Source organism: Varanus komodoensis, unplaced genomic scaffold (assembly GCF_004798865.1).
Source record: "Varanus komodoensis strain SLA01 unplaced genomic scaffold, ASM479886v1 scaffold43, whole genome shotgun sequence".
Classification (NCBI taxonomy): Eukaryota; Metazoa; Chordata; class Lepidosauria; order Squamata; family Varanidae; genus Varanus; species Varanus komodoensis.
The window spans coordinates 2,043,312-2,062,607 of record NW_025335985.1 but is presented as its reverse complement, the minus strand read 5'-3'; the positions used below and the strand labels follow the sequence as shown (position 1 = coordinate 2,062,607).

The following is a 19,296-nucleotide window of genomic DNA, read 5'->3' as shown; positions in this document are numbered from 1 at the left end:
AACCTGGTGTTGAAGACTCCCAGGATGCTGGTCCTGGGGGACTTCAATCTCCATGCCAAGACTGATCTGACCGAGGCGGCTCAGGACTTCATGGGCTCCATGACGGCCATGGGGCTGTCTCAACATGTCATTGGCCCGACTCATGAACATGGACACACGCTGGACCTGGTTTTCTCAACGGGACAGGAAGAGGGTGATCGGAGGGTGAGGAATTTGGGTTTGACTCCCCTGTAATGGTCAGACCACTTCCTCGTGAGGTTTGAGCTTGATGGCGGCCTTTCCCTCTGTAAGGGTGTGGACCCTATTGTGTGGGTCCGCCCTCAGAGCCGGATGGATCCGGATGGATTCCTGAAAGCTCTGGGGGAGTTTCTGGTTGATAAAGCTGGAGCTCCTGTTGACACTCAGGTCAAACTGTGGAATGGGGAAATGACCAGAGCTATTGACACGATCACTCCTAAGCATCCTCTCCTGCCAGGCAGAGCCCGTTCATCCCCTTGGTACACACCTGAATTACGGGCGATGAAGCGGGTTGGGAGACGACTAGAGCATAGGTGGAGAAAATCTCAGGATGAATCTGACCAAACACACTTAAGAGCCCATTATTGGGCCTATGCTATGGCAGTGAGGGCAACAAAGAAGGAATTCTTCTCCACTTCCATTGCCTCCTCACAGTGCCATCCAGTGGAACTTTTTCGGTGGTACAGGGGCTGGTACAGCCAGGCCCCAAGAAAGATCCTGTACCACCCTCGATAACCCGCTGTGACGACTTTGCCCGGCACTTCAAGGAGAAAGTCGCTCAGATTCGTCACGAGCTGGACTCCACTAGTGACTCAGATTCCTTAGGGGAGGTGCCAATGTTACCTTCTGGTCACACATAGTTGGATGAGTTGCAGTTATTGCGGCCTGATGACATGGACAAGGTGCTTGGACAAGTATGTACCACCACCTGTGTATTGGACCCCTGCCCATCGTGGCTACTATCCAAAGCCAAACACGGGATTGGTTCCTGGATCCAGGAGGTCATCAACGCCTCTTTGAAGGACGGCCGGGTGCCTGCCCCTCTAAAGGAGGCGGTGGTCAGGCCGGACCTAAAGAAGGCGTCCCTAGATCCAGAGATGGCTGCCAATCATAGATCGGTGGCCAACATCCCGTTTTTGGGCAAGGTGCTGGAGTGGGTGGTGGCAGGACAACTCCAAGCTCTCTTGGATGAGACTGATTATCTGGACCCATTTCAGTCCGGCTTCAGACCCGGGTATGGTACTGAATCTGCCTTGGTCGCCCTGTATGATGACCTGTGCAGGGAGAGAGGCAGGGGGAGTGCGTCCCTGTTGGTTCTCCTGGACCTCTCAGCAGCTTTTGATACCATCGACCTATTCTGGATAGGCTAAGGGGGTTGGGAGTAGGAGGCACTGCTTGGCAGTGGTTCCGCTCCTACCTCAACAGTCGATTCCAGAAGGTGGTGCTGGGGGACTTTACCTCTGTGCCATGGCTGTTATGCCATGGAGTTCCGCAGGGGTCTATTCTGTCCCCCTTGCTCTTCAACATCTACATGAAACCGCTGGGAGAGGTCATCCGGAGGTGTGGGCTGCGGAATCATTAGTATGCTGATGATACCCAGCTCTACCTCTCTTTTTCAACCAATCCAGGTGAGGCAGTGGCTGTACTGAACCGGTGCCTGGCCGAGGTAATGGGCTGGATGAGGGCCAATAAACTGAAGCTCAGTCCAGACAAGATGGAGGTCCTGCTTGTAGGTGGTTCGAACTCCTGGGTAGGTGACTAGGATCTTGTCCTGAATTGGGTTGCACTCCCTCTAAAGGACAGGGTCCGCAGCTTGGGAGTGCTCCTTGACCCGGAGCTGACTTTGGAAGCTCAAGTGTTGGCGGTGGCGAGGAGCGCTTTCCATCAGCTTCAGCTGATCCATCAGCTGCGTCCCTACCTGGAGGACGACTGCCTAGCGACAGTGACGCATGCATTGGTTACTTCCCGGTTGGATTTCTGTAACGTGCTCTACGTGGGGCTGCCCTTGAAGACAGTCCGGATACTTCAGATGGTGCAAAATAAAGCAGCCAGGTTGCTGACGAGGACTGGGCATTATTCTCATATAACCCCAGTCCTCTACCAGCTTCACTGGCTTCCCATCAAAGTCCGGGCTCAATTCAAGGTGTTGGTAATTACTTATAAAGCACTTAATGGCTTGGGACCCGGATACCTGAAGGAACGCCTGTGGCCATATTTGCCCTCCCGCCCGAGATCGGCAGCAGGGGCTCTCCTCCGGGAGCCTTCCGTAAGAGATATCAGGAAGCAAAGTACCCAGAGGAGGGCTTTCTCTGCGGTGGCACCCCATCTGTGGAATGCGCTCCCCAGAGAGGTATGCCTGGCGCCATCATTATTTGTTTTTCAGCGCCAGGCCAAGACCTTTTTATTCAAACAGTATTTTAATAATCTTTAATATTTATACTTTTAATTGTGCAGCCAGTGTGTTTCCAAGTTTTAATTGTAATTGTAATTGTATTGTTTTATTTATTTGTTGATGTGAGCCATCCCGAGGCTATGTAGCAAGGGGGATGGCATATAAAAACTTTAAATAAATAAATCAATAAAAACTTATAAAGTCCCAAATGGCTTATTTATTTATTTATGACATTTGTATGCCGTCCAGTTACTAACATCTCTGGATGGCTAACAGCATAATTAAAGGACATGGGTATCTGAATGAGCGTCTCCTTCCATATATTCCTGCCTTCCCCCTAAGGTTGGAGGTCCTTCTTCGGGAGCCCTCTTTGATGGAGCTCAGAAGAGTGGCTACCCAGAAAAGGGACTTCTTTGTGGTGGCGCCCCAGTTCTGAAACATACTTCCTAGGGAGATGCACCTGGGCCTGACACTTTATTCATTTCAGCGCCAGGCCAAGACTTTTCTATTTTCCCAATATTTGAACAGCCGATGTGGTTTTAATACGGATTCTACTTTGTTATTTATTGATGCTGCTTTTTTATTATTGTACTGCTATCCTGAAGCCTAAGGAAAGGACAGGGTAGAAATGCTTTTAATAAATGAATGAATGAATGAATAATGAATAAATTCCTTGTTTAACACCTGCCCAAATCTGAACGCAATTCTACAAAATTACACCACCAGATTTCGTCCCTCTCTGTTTACGGCTGAGGCAGCAGTTGCCATGGTTGTATTATTATAATCCTAGCTTACTTGGCAGCAATGTTTCAGCTATCTATGTTTCAGCAATATATATACTCTGAATTCATTGAGGTAATAATAATCAGAGAAGAATATAGTATTATCTTGTTTATTCTATGGCTACCACAAAGATAATACAACCAATAACTGGTAGTGTTGCATTAGAATGTTCTTCTCTGTCTAGAAACTGTTTTTTCCAGAAATCTGAGTTCTTGATGGGACAATTGGGCTATGCAGCAATATCATCCTATATAGTGCTTTGTCATTAGAAAGCTTACCTTTTCTTCCATAAAACTTTTCACAACAATCAGTTTCTGAAACATGGTTAGCCTAGTATCCCAGGGAATGTTTGATCTGTCATCTTTGTTTTTAGTTCCTTCAGTTTCAGGCTGATAGTCTTCCCACTGTTCTGGATTGACACGAATTTCAAGTTGCCCTAAAAATAATAATACAATAAAATAAAATAGAGCATTATTACTCCAAGCCACTTAATAACTTCCTAGGGAAAAAAACATTATTCAGCACTGGAATAGTTATTCTATCTGTCATATAATGTTACAGAAAATGCAAGGGGTTTGTTCTTAGCATCTCCATAATCATATCAAATATACTGCTATGAATATTGATGTGCAGAAACAAAATGTTAGAAGATTGTGGCAATGCTAAATACTATATTCATCTAAAAATTGGTGACCTTCTGAATACCAAATGCAAGTTACATAAACATACAATGGCCTAAGAAATTAAAATAATTTGGAATATTTCAAAATGAGTATAGTATGATGGAAGGCCGTATAAAATCTTCTCAACTGTAGAAAGCTTGGCAGAAATATACTTATAATCCCTTTTCATATACATTATGTTACCTAATTTAATGAAAATGTGTTTGCACAATATGTCTGTTTGAATCCCTTCAAAACATGGAAGTGTTTCTTCTAAGTCACAGCACATAAACCAGGTATTTTCTTCAAGCCATGGAACGTTAGGTTTCTCAGGCCGCTCCTATTTATAAAGAAAATAAGTAATGTGGGGAAAGATTGTCTAAAGCATATATTCAGTCAATGTATTTGCTTAAAAATGAGTACTACAAAAGAAACACAAAATAGAGGCATAATTAGTTTATTGGCTATTTCATAAAAGGTCCTGATAACAATGGAACAAATGTTTAAATGCAGAGTATAAGAACTTGGGAAGTAACTTTCTTTGAAATTAATGGGAACTTATTTTCAGTGTTCTCTTAGTGTCCTCAAAGTGAGGGATTGGGGAAAGATACTTCATGGGGTGCTGACAGAAAACAAGAAGATGCTGGCTACAGGAATTGGAGGAGGGGGTGGGGGACAAAGCATGTCCACTTACATGGTGATATAAGTGATTAAAAAAAGGGAGTGTGCACCTTGGGGCCAATTACAGACATGGTAGCTCGTGGGATACATGCAGTCAGTGGGAGGTTTTGGTGGGGAAGATGGAAACTGCACTAATGTAGAAACCACCTGATCATCTCTCAGGTAGATCAACGTTAAAAGGGACAAACTGAGGTAACCACACAGGGTTGTTTGCTGTGATATGTCAGTGTTACATCATCTTTACTGACTCCTTGTTGAATATGTATAAAGTGCTTTACAGCTTGGAGCTAGTATATTTAAAGCAGTGCTTTTTCCCATACTCCTGAACCCTGAGATCAACATCAAATATTCTGCTGCAAGTGCTCTTACATCATGAGGTATGCCAGGCAACTACTCAAATGGTCTCTTCACTAATAAATAGCCACTCAGTTATGGAACACCTTCTCCAGAGTGATCAACCTAGTGCCTACGTTATATTTTCAGCACCAAAAATCTATTTTTACGGCTTTTAAATCCTCATATTTCTCCTACTGTGTTGCTTTTTAAGTAGTTTTATCACCAGTGCATTTTCAGATTTTCTTGTGATGCTTGTCATAGTCTTTGCTGTAATTGTTTTCTTATGTTTTGATTATATTTACATTAATTTTACAAATATACAATGCCTGAAGAGCTTTCAGCAAAAGGACAACTAATGTAGAAATAAATAAATGACTGTGATGCCAAAGTTACTGATTTGTTTAAAGTATAATTATGATTTCTATATGATAAAATATTTATAATCCAGACTACTGAAAGGAAGCAGAAAAATCCCATGGTTGCAATACTATGATTCAGAGCACTTTGGAAAAATAATTAACTTTTTTGGTGTTAAGATATATTTCTTAGAAGTTGTGCAAACATCTGAAGGTGCTCTCCACTCGAAGGATCAAAAAACAAACTAATGACATCTTTTAAAAATAAAGATTTACAAAATGTTGCTTCAGTACTGATAAGATCCCAAGTTCAACCTAGTCAACATCTTATGGACTGTGATATTTTTCTATACGCTGTCATGTAAACACTTATTCAGTGTGCTTTCTAGTCACATCCCTTCTCTATCCCTTTTCTTACATGGACTACATCAGCTGGCAGTGATCAGAAGAATTTGCTACAAAAATCTCCATCCATCATTAATACATGTATACCCTTCTGTGCATTTAAAGTAAGTTGTTTGAAGACCAAAACTGGCTGAAAAGTGGAGTCCGCTCTACTGAACTGGCTGTGTCCTTCATTCACGTCCCACTTGTGCAATGTTTTACACAACACAGCTACTCCAGTTTAATTGTTGCACTTCAATTCATGGTATTTCACTGGTTCAATCTCATCTTGTCCCTGACTGGCTTTTGCCAATCTCATTGGCATCCTAATAAGAGCTTGAGATACTAACCCCTTTTCTAGAATCACGAAAGACCCATGTATCTGAGTTCTCACTAATTATAAAAACTTTTTGCCAAATACCTTATCTAAGCCAGCAGTTCCACGAAGGAAGAAATTCCATTCAACATCTGTAAGTTCTTCTTTCTGCCGCATGATCTCAATACACAGCATAAAGCTGAAAATGAGTTTGTGCTGTTCAAAAAGGCCCCGGGAAACATTGGTATAAGTGGCATAGAGTGTCTGACTAAGAAGTATGGCCAACCGCAATTCCAAAACATCATTTTTTTCAGAAGCTTCAATAGTTGTGTTAAACAGCTGAAAGGAGAAAAAATATTTATTGCACGGTCCATCGCTATCACTGGACTAGTTCACACATGCATACAGATTGCCTGATTTTTCAGCACTTTATCACCCAACACTAGTTAATACAATTTATTTTCTGAAGAATCTGAAATGAAAAGCGTTCTGTTTGAGGGAAACTGGGAACAAGTGCCCTAGTTCTGACTTCTCACAACCCCTTTTTTCCTCCAGGTATGGCCAATAGCCAATATTTGCAATGGGAACCTTTTCTGCTTTATGTGTACAATCCCTGCACAATTTACAACCCTGATATTCCAAGCTAAGTAACAACAGGGTCCTACATGAGGGTGGAAGCCTACACGTTCATCCCTGTTGTAGGTCTTCCCCTTGAAACACATGGAAGACCATAGGGCTATTCATAAGGAGGTGGAACAAGGAATGGAGCTCACTAGCTCACCCCCACATGTTGTTGTTGTTAGTCGCGAAGTCGTGTTCGACCCATCAAGACCCCATGGACAACTTTCCTCCAGGCCTTCCTGTCCTCCACCAGCCCCCGGAGTCCACTCAAGCTCACGCCGACTGCTTCAGTGACTCCATCTAGCCACCTCATCCTCTGCCGTCCCCTTCTTCTTTTGCCATCTATTGTTCCCAGCATTAGGCTCTTCTCCAAGGAGTCCTTCCTTCTCATTAGGTGGCCAAAGTATTTGAGTTTCATCTTCACTATCTGGCCTTCCAAAGAGCACTCAGGGTTGACCTCCTCTAGGACTGATCGGTTTGATAGCCTTGCAGTCCAAGGGACTCATAGGAGTCTCCTCCAGCACAATTCAAAGCCCTCAATCCTTTTGCACTCAGCCATTCCTTATGGTCCAGCTTTCACAGCCACATACACACCATCTAATGGTATGGGGATCTGAACATGCCTGCATGACTAACCCACTCGTTGACCCCATGTGTTTTAACCTACATGGCTTTGGACCACAATACCTGACAGAATACCATTCCCATCAACCATCTACCCAGACACTACATTCAATATCTGGGGCCTGCCTCCATATGGAAATCAATATCCATCTCCAGGGGAAGGTGGAAACAAGGAGAAGTTCTTTCCCCTGAGTTATGGAAAGAACTTCTCACTGAGGTCAACCTTACTATTTTTTGGTGTCAGGTAAAGACTGTCCTCTACTGCAGGGCATCTGATTAGTTTACTGGGGCTTGTTAGTTAGCTAAACAGGTTCTAAGATTTTCTTTAAGTTATGGTCTTAAATTTGTAAACCACCCAGAGAGCCTTTGGCATTGGGGTGTGGGGGATAAAAGGGAAATAAATAATAAATAACTCTGTCCAAAAGACAATATTAGGGTTTGTTTGTTTTTTTATACATGTATTTATAGGCCACTTATAACTGCCGAGGCCTTCCTAGGTGGCGTACAATACAAGTTCTTGGCAACAATTCAGTTCCATAATTTCTACTAAAATTTAACTTTTTAGTATGTTGAACACAAATCATATCATTCAGAGAAAACTGAAGCCTTGAGGTTTTGCTTTAATAAGTATTGTGCTCCCTGTCTGAAAGGTCATCTTCAAAAACAATGAAAAGGATAAACGGAAATGTAAGAATTGGATTTTGCAAGGTCACAGTTATTAAGTTATATCTTGGCTAGCAACCAGTAAGGTTTAAGAAGGAACATTGGAAGGGTGAAATCATGCAATAAAAAGTAGAAGTTTATTTAAGAGAGGAATGTTAATTTGTGCAGAGATTAAACTTATCAATTTGGGAGGAATTGAAAGGTGATATATATGTTAGAGGTGATGCTGCAAAATAAAATGATGAACTGCTGCTTGAAGTAAACAAGTTTGTTTCCATGACAAGGTTCATCCAACAATCATTATATGCTCCCTGGCACCTTGTGCTAAATATTTCGTTTTTGATGATTATGTATTTTTGTATTTATTTTCATTTTTATACTATCCAATAACTGAAGCTCACTGAGAGGTTTACAATAGTTCCTCATGAGCTGGTAAACATCCTGCTGAGCATGGCAAAATCTGTATTGACAAGGGAGTGGTCCCATTCAACATTCACTTAGCATGTGAACTTCTGAAACTGCAAAAATACCCAACCTCCTTCTAGTTCTAATCTAATCAAAGCCCTACTGTTCCAGCTACTCAACTGACCAATGAGAACTCTGAGCACTAGAAGACACTGTACTCCAAATCAGACCACGAGTTCATATTCTGCCCTTTGATGCTCTTTCGGGTACTTTAAATGAGCGCTCACAATCTGAATGGACACTATGACCAACATCTGAGGCCTTCCTCCAAGTGCCACCTCCAAGGGAGACTCAGAAGATGACAATAAAGGGAAAGGTCTTCTCCATGGCAGCCCCTGATAATGGGATGATGTCCCCACTGAGGTCCACTGAGGATATTTCTCTGTGCCAAGAGATTTAAAAGATGTCTAAAGAACCTAATGGCTACATGGGGTGCTCATGTCTCACAGGTCTATTTCTTTTACATCTCTGTTCTCTATTAAATACTGTTTTAGCTGCCACATTGTTTTAAATTTAATTGTTTTAAATTTTTAAAATTGTTTTAAGATTCTGATTATGGAAAAATATTTACCACTTTCTCCCCTAGGATGTTTTTGGAATAAGTTTGCCCATGGTCTCTCCTCTGCTCATCCAGAGTGAGAAAAGATCGTGAAGAAAGTATTGCCTTCACTTTGAATTGGCTATATTTACTATCAATGAAGTTTCCTCAGTGCTAAATCTGAGCAGTAATTTGTCATTGTGACATTGTAATTTGGTTTCACAATGGGATTATGTTGTGAGGAAGAAGTCTCAAGGGAAAATAAATAAGATATCACTAAAAGAGGCTGCTTAGAGGAGCAGTGAACTGGGAAAGCTAAAATAAACAAACCCTGATATTGCCTCTCTCCCATCTTCTTTTTCTCCTCCAGTAGACTTAGTTGAGACCTTGGAACCACAGTCCTTTTACTAAAGTTTAATAAAAAGTTTAATAAACTTTAACAAGCCATAAAATAGCAAAAATCAAAACAATGTCCTCTTTGAGATGTGGGAAAAGTTCCTGCTCATGTAAAGAGCTGATTCCAAACCAAAACATCTTTTCCTTCTTTCCCTCTCAGAAAAGAGTCTGACTCCATCCTCAGGGTAGCTCCTGCTATTTGAGGACTAGACAGCAGGAACATCAAAAACCACTTATTTGGTCTGCTTGCTTTGCCTGTCATCTCCTGACAGGGTCAAGGAACCTCAATCTCCTTCCCACCAGTTCTGAAATGTCTCCCTCCTTTTCCAAGGCAGGCTGGTTCTTATATTCTGTCTGGGAATCTTCACTAGGTAACCTTGAAACTGCCAAGTCATCTGGCCACCCTCACTCACAGCTCACACTAACAGGGCCTGACTAATAGGCCAAAACAGGGCCAACAGTAAGGTAACTAATAAAGATTAGCACTTCTTCATGTATTTGTATTTAGATTTATCTATATACATGAATACTACTACAACTTTGCTTCCCTCAGCCATCTTCATATTTTTCCCCCAATTTATATCCTGCCTTTTTCCTACAAAGGGCTCAAGGAAGCTTACATCATTCTCCTCCTCCATCTTATCCCCACAACAACAACCCAGTGAGGTAGGTTGGGCTGAGAGTCTGTGAGTGGCCCGAAGTCACCCAGTTGGCTCCTTGGCTGAGCAGAGACTAGAACCCAGATTGCCTGAGTCCCAGTCCCATGCTCTTAACCACTACACAACACTAGCTCTCCAGTGACTATCCTATCTACCTTCTGCTAGTGTATTTGAAAAACTAGCAGAAGGTAGATAGGATAGTCAATTGCCCTGCAGTCTTGAAGCTGACTCTGGGTAGCAGCTTAGCATCCTGCAAGCCTCCTTACTGTTGAAAACAAATTATGCTGCAATTTGTAGGCTGCTGTGAACCATGAACATCTATTGAAATGATAAAATGACAACAAAACTTATAATAGTTTGAATCCCTGTTGTGCAGTGTAGCTAGCTGGCTACTGAACAATATCACAAGATTGTGCCCAAACTGAGGACATAAAGTTAGAACTCTTTTAAAAGGTCGGTTTGCAAATAGTTCAGATTTATTCACTATAAAGCAAGAAATGAAATTGATTACTTTTTCAAGTAATAAAAATAACCCCCAATTTGGAATAAGGGTCCTTGAAGCACTAAAAAAACCTACAGTGCTTTTCATTCCAAGCCAGTTGGCAAACCATTACCAAAACTGAGTTGTGCTTTAAATGAAATTCATTATATGCCATGTGTGAGTGGGTATTCTTCAAGGAAAAACAAAAGTAACCACTGGCTTTCTAAAGTAGCTCTTTAAATCTAAGACATTGATCAGGTTTATAGCTGTATGGAAGGTTGCTGCCTCGGGACTATATGATTGCTTGCTACTTGGAGAATGCACATTTGAAATTTCAGGGAGGGGGAGAGAGAGAAAGAGAAAATGATCCAAACCTGTTTGAAATACTTTAAGGAAAACTGATACATTGGATCTATCTCTGACAAACTAGCAATCACAAAATACATAACAGATCCTCGAGTGGCAACAGGACGATATTTTTCACGGGCTGCATTTATCTTTTCTTCTGTAGTTTCTGCTTCTACAAGCCTTACTTTAATGGCACCAGATGTAACCTAAAACATGAATTTCACAAAATCAATATGAACGTGAGCACCCAAAACATCTGGAACAAATCTCTTACATACAGAAAGGAAAATTGTTGTACTATTTGGAAATACAGGAATAACAGAATACTTAAACATTTCTTAACACTTTCAAGTGTTCAAAGGCACTTCACATGTATTAGCTTGTTGTAACCCTTACAACAATCTTGCATCTGGCTTGTCACTTGCATTTTATGCCAAAATGTTTCATATTCTAAAATCTATTGTTTTTTATTCTAATTATTTAAAACTGGATGTGTGACTGCTGGTTGTGGATTGTGGTTTTGAGTGACATGCCATCCACATAATACAGCCTATATATTGATTGCCTAAGACCACCTAGTGAGCTGAGGTATAGTGACTGAGGTAAGATTCAGATCAGGAACTTCCTGATTCATAGCTTAGTTTCTTAGTCACTAAGCTACAACAATTATCATAAGGAATTTTTATAATGAATCAATCCAAAGATATAAGCATTTCCAAAGATAGTAACATTCTAAACAATTTGGACCTGGAATACCCAAGACACTCTCTCTACTGGTATGTTCTACAAGATCAGCTAGGAACATTCTCTTAAGTAGACAACCAAATCAGCTCTATATGTAAAAACAGGTACTATTTTCACACTGGATTTTGTGCTCAGAGCTGGGGGCAGAATAATTAGCATAGTCCATGCCCTGAACCTTTGGGATTGGGCAGACCACAGAAATAAGAATCTAAGAAAGAAGACTAAGAAGAAAAAAGAGGAAAGGGGGATGGAATGGAATAGTCTTTAAGAAAAAGAAATAAAGATTGTAGGTTTACAGAGTTCAGACTGTAAGTATCTTCGCTTATGTAGCCAAAAGGACACACACACACACACACAAACTTGAGTGTGAAAAAAGCATTAAGGAGACCCTAGAACAGCCAAATGTGGACTGAGCATATTCACAGAATACTGGCTCCTGGGGAAGGGCGAGTGGGATGGAGTGGTGAACAAGAAGCACTCTATAATGCATCATTGTTATAAGTTCCACTTATCTGATAGGCTAATAGCAAGCTCAGTTATCTGAGTGTCACTCCATTTGCAGTCAAAACTACACCATTTACACACACACGTGGGGGGGTTCAATATACCTGGGGGAAAAGCAGGTTGCTTACCTGTACCTGATTGTTCTTCGAGTGGCCATCTGTGCAGTCACACATATGGGTGCTGCGCTTGCGCAGTGCCTTTGGCCGGAAGATTGCCAGCTAACGGTTTTTGGCGGGAAGCTCCGCTCCCTCTCCCCCCGTGGCCTATAAAGAGCGGAGCGTCCATTTTGTTCAGTCTTTGACGACTGAATGTGCGCCCCCTCATGGAAAAATTTGTAATTAGAGGTAGGGAAAAAGAGGGTCGGTACCAGAAAAAAGGGAAGCTTTGGTACTGATAGATGTGTCCACTCACCAACACCGAGCGGGGCCGGCGGGTGGGTTGTGTGACTGCACAGATGGCCACTCGAAGAACATCAGTTACAGGTAAGCAACCTGCTTTTCTTCGTTGCGGCCTCTGTGCATCACACATATGGGTAGATTAACAAGCTTACCATAAAGGAGGAGGGAAGGTGTCCTCAGTGAAGAACAGACGAAAGAACGGCTCTGCCAAAGGAGCAATCCCGTTGAGCCCGAACAGCGAGACGGTAATGTCTGGCGAAGGTGCAAGGGTTCGCCCAAGTGGCAGCTCGGCATACATCATCAAGTGAGACCCCAGATGCAAAGGCAGTTGAGGTTGCAAAGGCCCTAGTGGAATGGCCTCAAGGGACTGTAGGCAAATTGATCTTAGCTAGTTGATAAGATAAGGTTATAGTGTGGACTATCCATTTGGAAAGTCTCTGTGGCGTGACTGGATCGCCCTGATCTCTAGTGGAATACTGAACGAACAGTCTATCTGAATGTCGAACAGACTCAGTCCTTGATCTGTAAAAGGCTAAGCAAAGCCGAACATCAAGTGAATGCAAAGATCTCTCCAGTGGAGTCGACGGTGAAAGAAAAAAGGCAGGTAACACAATATCTTGCCCCATATGAAAAGGCGTAGTCACTTTGGGCAGAAAAGACGGGTTGAGGCGTAAAACAACCTTCTCCCTGTGAAAGTTCAAATAAGGAGGGTCTATGCGGAGAGCGCAAAGTTCACTGGCCCTTCGGGCTGAAGTGACTGCCACGAGAAACGCTGTCTTCCATGAAACCAGGTGCAAATCCACTGTTGCCAATGGTTCAAAGGGGGCTTTCGTAAGGGCTTGTAGAACGACAGAAAGACTCCAGCTAGGCATTACTGGTCTGATTGATCGGTTAAGATTATATAGTCCCTTAAGAAATCTCTTGACAATAGGTTGAGAAAAGAGAGGTGATCCATCAACTAAGCCACGATAGTAGGCTATCACTGCCGTATATACTTCAATAGACGACAGCTTTAATCCAGAATGGTGCAGTTCTAATAGGAACTGAAGGATTTGATGTATAGATGACATGAATGGAGAGAACGAACGAGACTCGGCAAAGGTGGAAAACTGTTTCCATTTAGCCGCGTATGATTTCCTTGTGGATGGCTTTAAGGCAGAATCGATGATATATTGGATATCGAATTCGACGGGTCGTGTCTTGAATCCAATGGTATGGAATGAACAAAGGAAGAAGAAGAGGAAGCACCAGAGTGATTGGGTTCGACGACTGGATTTGATTCAGTTGAAGTTGTCGTCGGTACCGGGGAGACAATGGTAGTCATCGGATTCACCATGCTGTTAGGTTCAAGGAGAGCAAGTCTGGGTGGCGAAGCATACCATCCTGTTGGGTTATAAGGTATGGAAGTGATGGTAGATGAAGATATTCCCCATGAGAGATGTCAAGTAGTGTCGCAAACCAAACTTGGTGTGGCCACCAAGGGGCAACTAGTATCCCCTATTCTCGGTCCTGCACTATTTTCACTATGACCCGCATCATAAGAGGGATCGGGGGGAAGGCATAAAAAATAATGTTGTTCCATGGGATCATGAAAGTGTCCCCTAAGGATGCGTGTCCGATTCCCGCTCTCGAGCAGTAAGCATTGCACACCCTGTTCTGTTGGGTGGCGAGTAAGTCCATGTCGGGAAACCCCTAGTGCTGCAAAAGATGGTTGCATATGCGAGGATCTAGCTCCCATTCGTGAGAGGTGAACATGTGCCTGCTGAGAAGGTCTGCCTGCACATTGTCCGCACCAGCGAGGTGAACAGCCATCAGCGTGATGTCTCTCGGAATGCACCAGTCCCAAGTTTTCATGGAAAGTCTGGCCAGAGTCGGTGACTTCGTTCCCCCCTGCTTGTTCAGATAGAAGACGGTAGCTACATTGTCCGAAGTTATCTGAACAACCCGATGTTGAAGAATGTCCTCGAAAGAGCGCAGGGCTTTGAATACTGCCAATAGCTCCAGGAAGTTGATATGATTCGTGGATTCTCCATGATTCCACGTGCCTTGGGTATATAGGCCGGAGCATATCGCTCCCCATGCCAGAAGAGATGCGTCGGTAACGAGGGTTATCGAAGGAGGCCGTACCCTGAAGGGGACTCCAACAGTCAGATTGGCTGGTACTGACCACCAAAGTAGAGAATGGAGTACGGAAGATGGGATATGAATCAACTTCGACAGTGGGTCTCTCTGAGGATGGTACACCTTGTTGAAGAGAAGTTGTAGCGGACGGAGCCGAAGCCTGGCATGCGGAACTACAGCAACTGAGGAAGCCATATGCCCCAGGATCCTCTGAATGGACTTCGCTGGGACTGTCCCGTCTTGTCGCATTCCATGGATGTGGCGAGCAAGAGTCTGTTGTCTATCCCAAGGAAGGAAGGCTTTCTCCAATGTCGAATCCAAGCGGGCTCCAATGAAGGTAAGCGTCTGCGTCGGAAGAAGAGAAGATTTCTCGGTATTAATGCGTAGGCCCAGGTCATTCATTAAGGCACAGGTTGTACGGATAGACGCAAGGAGTCCCGCCCTAGACTGGGACACTAGCAGCCAGTCGTCGAGGTACAGGTAGGAAAGCGCAGACAGGGGCCATACATTTGGTGAATACCCTCGGAGCCGTGGCCAGTCCAAAAGGCAAAACTGTAAACTCATAGAGATGGGGTGCAAGAGCAAAACGAAGGAAACGCCTATAACTTGGGTGGATCGAAATGTAGAAATAGGCGTCCTTCAAGTCCAATGAGGTGAACCAATCCTCTTTCCTTAGTGACAGCAAGATGTTTTGAAGGGTGGTCATCTGAAACTTTTTCGATACAATAAATCGATTCAGGCTACGTAAGTCCAAAATCGGACGTAAACTACCATCCCGCTTCGGGACTGTAAAGTATCTGGAATAGAATCCGTGAAGTCCATCAGATGGGAATACTTGACAAATCGCTCCTTTACGAAGAAGCTGATATATTTCATTGAGCAATACCGGTGAACAGGATGTAAACCAGATCGGACTCGATGGAGGAACGATGTCGAATTCTATCCGATAGCCGTGCTGAACGATGGACAATACCCACCGATCAGATGTGATGGACTCCCAAATGGGGAGTCGGCTTCGGAGCCGATCCCCAGATGAGAGGGGGGTGGGTATAGAAGGAATTGGAGGAATGGTTCGCCAGTCCTGTCAACACTGCCTCCTGTCATCGAAACGGCGGCGGCCTTGTTGATAGCCTTGTTGGGGCTGCGGACGGCGGTGCTGCTGTTGCTGCTGCTGACGGTGCTGGGGTTGTTGTCTTGGCTGGTAGGACTGCCTGTAAGATGGGTGATTCCATGACCACTTACGTCTGGTCTGGGTCTGTATCTCCATCCTGCGTGCTGTCATCCGGGATTCGTGCAGCTTTTTTAGTTTGTGGTTGGTGCGGGAGTGGAAAAGCCGGAGCCGTCAAAGGGCATTTCCTCTATACGGCGCTTGGTTTCCTCCAGAAAGTTGCAGTTTCTAAGCCAGGCGTGTCTCCGGAGTGAAACGGCACCAACCAAGGCCCTTGAGTCTGTGTCCACATGGTGCCTGGCCGTGGACAACTGTTGAACAGCGACATGCATTGCCTCCTTGATAAGGACCTTAGCCAGGTCACCCTGGTGGTCCAGGAGGGTCGAGGCGATGTTGTGGAGGCGCTGCATGATGAAGTACTGGTACCTCGCCAACGTCGCCTCATAATTTGAGATCTACAGCCCCAGGCCTGAAGCAGCGTAGACTTGCCTAGCCAGGGAGTCGATCTTTCGGCCCTCCTTGTCTCGTGGTGCCGTATACCCTCTTGCCTCTCTGCCCTGGGAGGACTCTACTACGACCAAGTTCGGCTTGGGGTGGCGGAGGAGGAAGGGGATGTCCTCCTCCCGAACCTGGTACATAGATTCGTACCTCCTGGACGTGGGTTGAGGGTGAGAGGGCAAGTCCCAGGGCTGCGTCATTGCTTGCCGAAGAGTGGTTATGAGTGGCAGGACGATCCATGTCGACTGCTCTCCGCGGATGACGTCGTAGAACTTGTCCGTTGTCGGTCCCGGACGCTGGACGGCGTCAATGTCAAGGGACTGGACAAGTCTGGACATCAGCTCTGCAAAGGAGACGTGGGATTCATCCGGTGATGCAGGACCCTGGGATGTCACGGTGACATCTGCGGAGGTTGAATCGACCTCCGAATCGTCGGAATCAGCACCGTAGTATGGTGGAGCTGATGACAAAGATTCTGCCAGAGAAAAAGAGTGGCTGCTTCCATCCCGAGGGGATTGTGGAGATGCACGTCTCAGGTCCGAGGGACGTGGTCGGTCACGGGATGGTGGAGAGGACCGACCCCTAGGAGCAGGGTAATATCCTACAGAGAGCGGATCACCCCAGGTGTGGTAATAGGGGCAAAGCCATCCCTCCGAACGTCGCTCCACGGAGCGGCTCCTCCGGCTCCCAGGCGGGGACATCCGTACATCCACCTCCATAGTGGCCGCAAGCATGGGTGTAGGTGACCGAGCCCTAGGGGGAGAGTCCTGAATTTCCCCATCAGAAATCGAGCCCCTTTGCAGAGTTGGAAGGGGCCCAGAGGGAAGGTCGGCCATGTGGCATGGGGACCCTTGAGGGGTAACCCGCATAGCCTCCTGAAGAACTGGATTGGGTGGAGTCGGTACCGTGAGCGCCACCAGTACCAAGGGGGCCGTTGAATCTGAATCCCGGTGACAAGGACGCTCCGAGTCCTTCGGCTTTTTGGAAGGCTTGGAGACTTTCTCCTTCCTGGCCTTCTTATGGCCTGCTGACTTCTTGGGTCCGGCATGCTTCCACTTCTCATGTTTCTTTTTGGGGGAAGCAGAGGGAGCCACCGTAGCAGACGTGCCTTCATCCGAAGGGCGTGAAGGTGGAGCCACTGAAGCGGAGCCAGGCTTTGGAGCAGAAAGCAGCGGATTGGACTGCATGAGAGCCCAATCCCAAAGGAGCCTTCGGAGGCGGTTCTCGCGATTCTTACTGGCCTGCTTGGAGAAGGTCAGGCAATGGGCACATTTATCGGTCATATGTCCCTCACCCAAACAGAGGAGGCATAGGTCATGCGGGTCGGTTGGTGACATTTTTGACCCGCACTCCGCGCATTTGCGGAAAGCTGCTCGCTGCACCATCACAGAAAAAGGAAGAAGAGAGAGATAGTGCAGAGGGTAAGTGTATATTTTTGGTTTTTGGTTTTTTGTTTATAGATAGATCAAAAGAAAGTAGAATGATAGAGAAAAAACTACAGGGACTATACGAAGCAGGAATAAGGAGAAAAAAACGGGACTATAGAACTGGAACAATCGAGAAGAAAAGGCTAACAAGTAACGGTCAGAGCATAAGTCAAAAGCGGCACGAGGCACAGTGAACGGCGGTCGCAAAGACTGAACAAAATGGTGGACACTCCGCTCTTTATAGGCCGCGGGGGGAGGGGGAGCGGTGCTTCCTGCCAAAAACCATTAGCTGGCAATCTTCCGGCCAAAGGCACTGCGCAAGCGCAGCACCCATATGTGTAATGCACAGAGGCCACGATGAAGAACCCCAAGTTTTTCAGAAGTATAAAGCATCTTTTTTGAGGAGGAGTTGAAAGAGCCTGAGTGAGGGTAAAAACAGGAGCACATCACACTGCAATCTTTTGTTGTTGGTCCCACTTGTTCACTTATGCAGTATTTAGTCTGAGAACAAATAAACAAAAAAGAATTGACTCTGACTTCCTCTTTTCCATGATCCAGAAGCCATTCTGATTTGTTTATCCTTTGGGACAGTCCCTCCTCCTTAGATCAGTAGGAATTCTCCTTCAAAGAGGAGATATCCATCTTCCAGACATATACTGGAAAAGCAGGAGAACCCCTCTATCCTGATAGTAATCAGAGTGAAAAATAGAATAGTACATTAACCATGGCCAATCTTGCCATAACAGTGGGAAAGTCAATTCTTTATGAAACAGAAATAACTCAGGACAGATTAGTGGGAAGTGCTGGAAGACTCTATCTATCATCCTCACATGTATAGCAGAGCATAATTCATAATGCTGAAGACAAATTGTTCCACTTGGCCTACAGCATTAGGAAGAATGCACAAAACTCAAAATGAGAATGCAAATGTTTAAAAATATTTTCTTTCTATAATATATCACACAGATCTTACTTAAATTCTAATCCTAACAATAGGTCTTAGAAGAGCCCCACCCCCCACCCCACTTTGCAAAAATCACTTTAACGTTAGTGAGGAGTGGACAAATTTGTCTCAAAGATTTCAGTGGGTCTGCTCAAATCACAGTTGATTCCCATATTTTAAATGTCTCGTGCCTTTGATTCTTGAAGTGTGTTGATAAGTTCTTCCTTGTCCAGAATATTCCCTTCTGATGTAAAAAGCATTTTTAGAATTTTATCTTCAATGGCTTTCAGTTGATTCTTATCAGCATTGATTCTCACAATGAGCTGGGTTCTTTGTTCCTCTAGTTCAGGCCTCTCTAGTCGTACAACATCACTAGAATGAAAGTTAAAATTTATAGTTAACAAAGTGAAAGCAAGTGTCATACCTTTGAAGGTTATATTTCATAACTTCGTATTCAGTATGTCAACTAGTACTCTTACCGTCCATGTCCATGCTTCAGGAAAGAGTGTGTGTGCTTATGCATTCAAAGCAGCCATATGCTAGAGAGAGAGAAAGCCTCCATAACATTCATGGGGCTGTTTTAGTTTGCCATCAGCCCAACAGATGAAGCAAAACATACCCTTCAACTTGTTCTCTGCACTAAATTGTAAGATATGTGGACTGAAAATGCAGAGTGTGCATGTGAGTGTGTGAGTGAAGGGGGGGGGTAGTCTAAGTTACCCCATTGGCATAATCAGGCCATTTCCGGGTCAGATTTGAGCTCACAACAT

The 19,296-nt window shown here is 44.4% G+C and overlaps 1 protein-coding gene across 9 annotated transcripts in view; it reads right to left on the bottom strand.

The window, feature by feature from the left end:
- DNAH6 (dynein axonemal heavy chain 6) overlaps nucleotides 1-19,296 on the bottom strand; it is a 171,264-nt gene that overhangs the window by 16,807 nt on the left and 135,161 nt on the right. For all 9 annotated transcript variants that reach the window (XR_006416059.1, XM_044443961.1, XM_044443962.1 and 6 more), the window contains 5 exons: nucleotides 18,718-18,898; nucleotides 10,750-10,929; nucleotides 6,034-6,267; nucleotides 4,060-4,195; nucleotides 3,472-3,629 (listed from right to left, as the gene is read on the bottom strand). Coding sequence is in view for 8 of the 9 variants with exons in the window: in XM_044443961.1 (XP_044299896.1) it covers nucleotides 3,472-3,629; nucleotides 4,060-4,195; nucleotides 6,034-6,267; nucleotides 10,750-10,929; nucleotides 18,718-18,898 (889 nt within the window). In the remaining variant the exon portion in view is untranslated. The remainder of the gene's footprint in view (nucleotides 1-3,471; nucleotides 3,630-4,059; nucleotides 4,196-6,033; nucleotides 6,268-10,749; nucleotides 10,930-18,717; nucleotides 18,899-19,296) is intronic.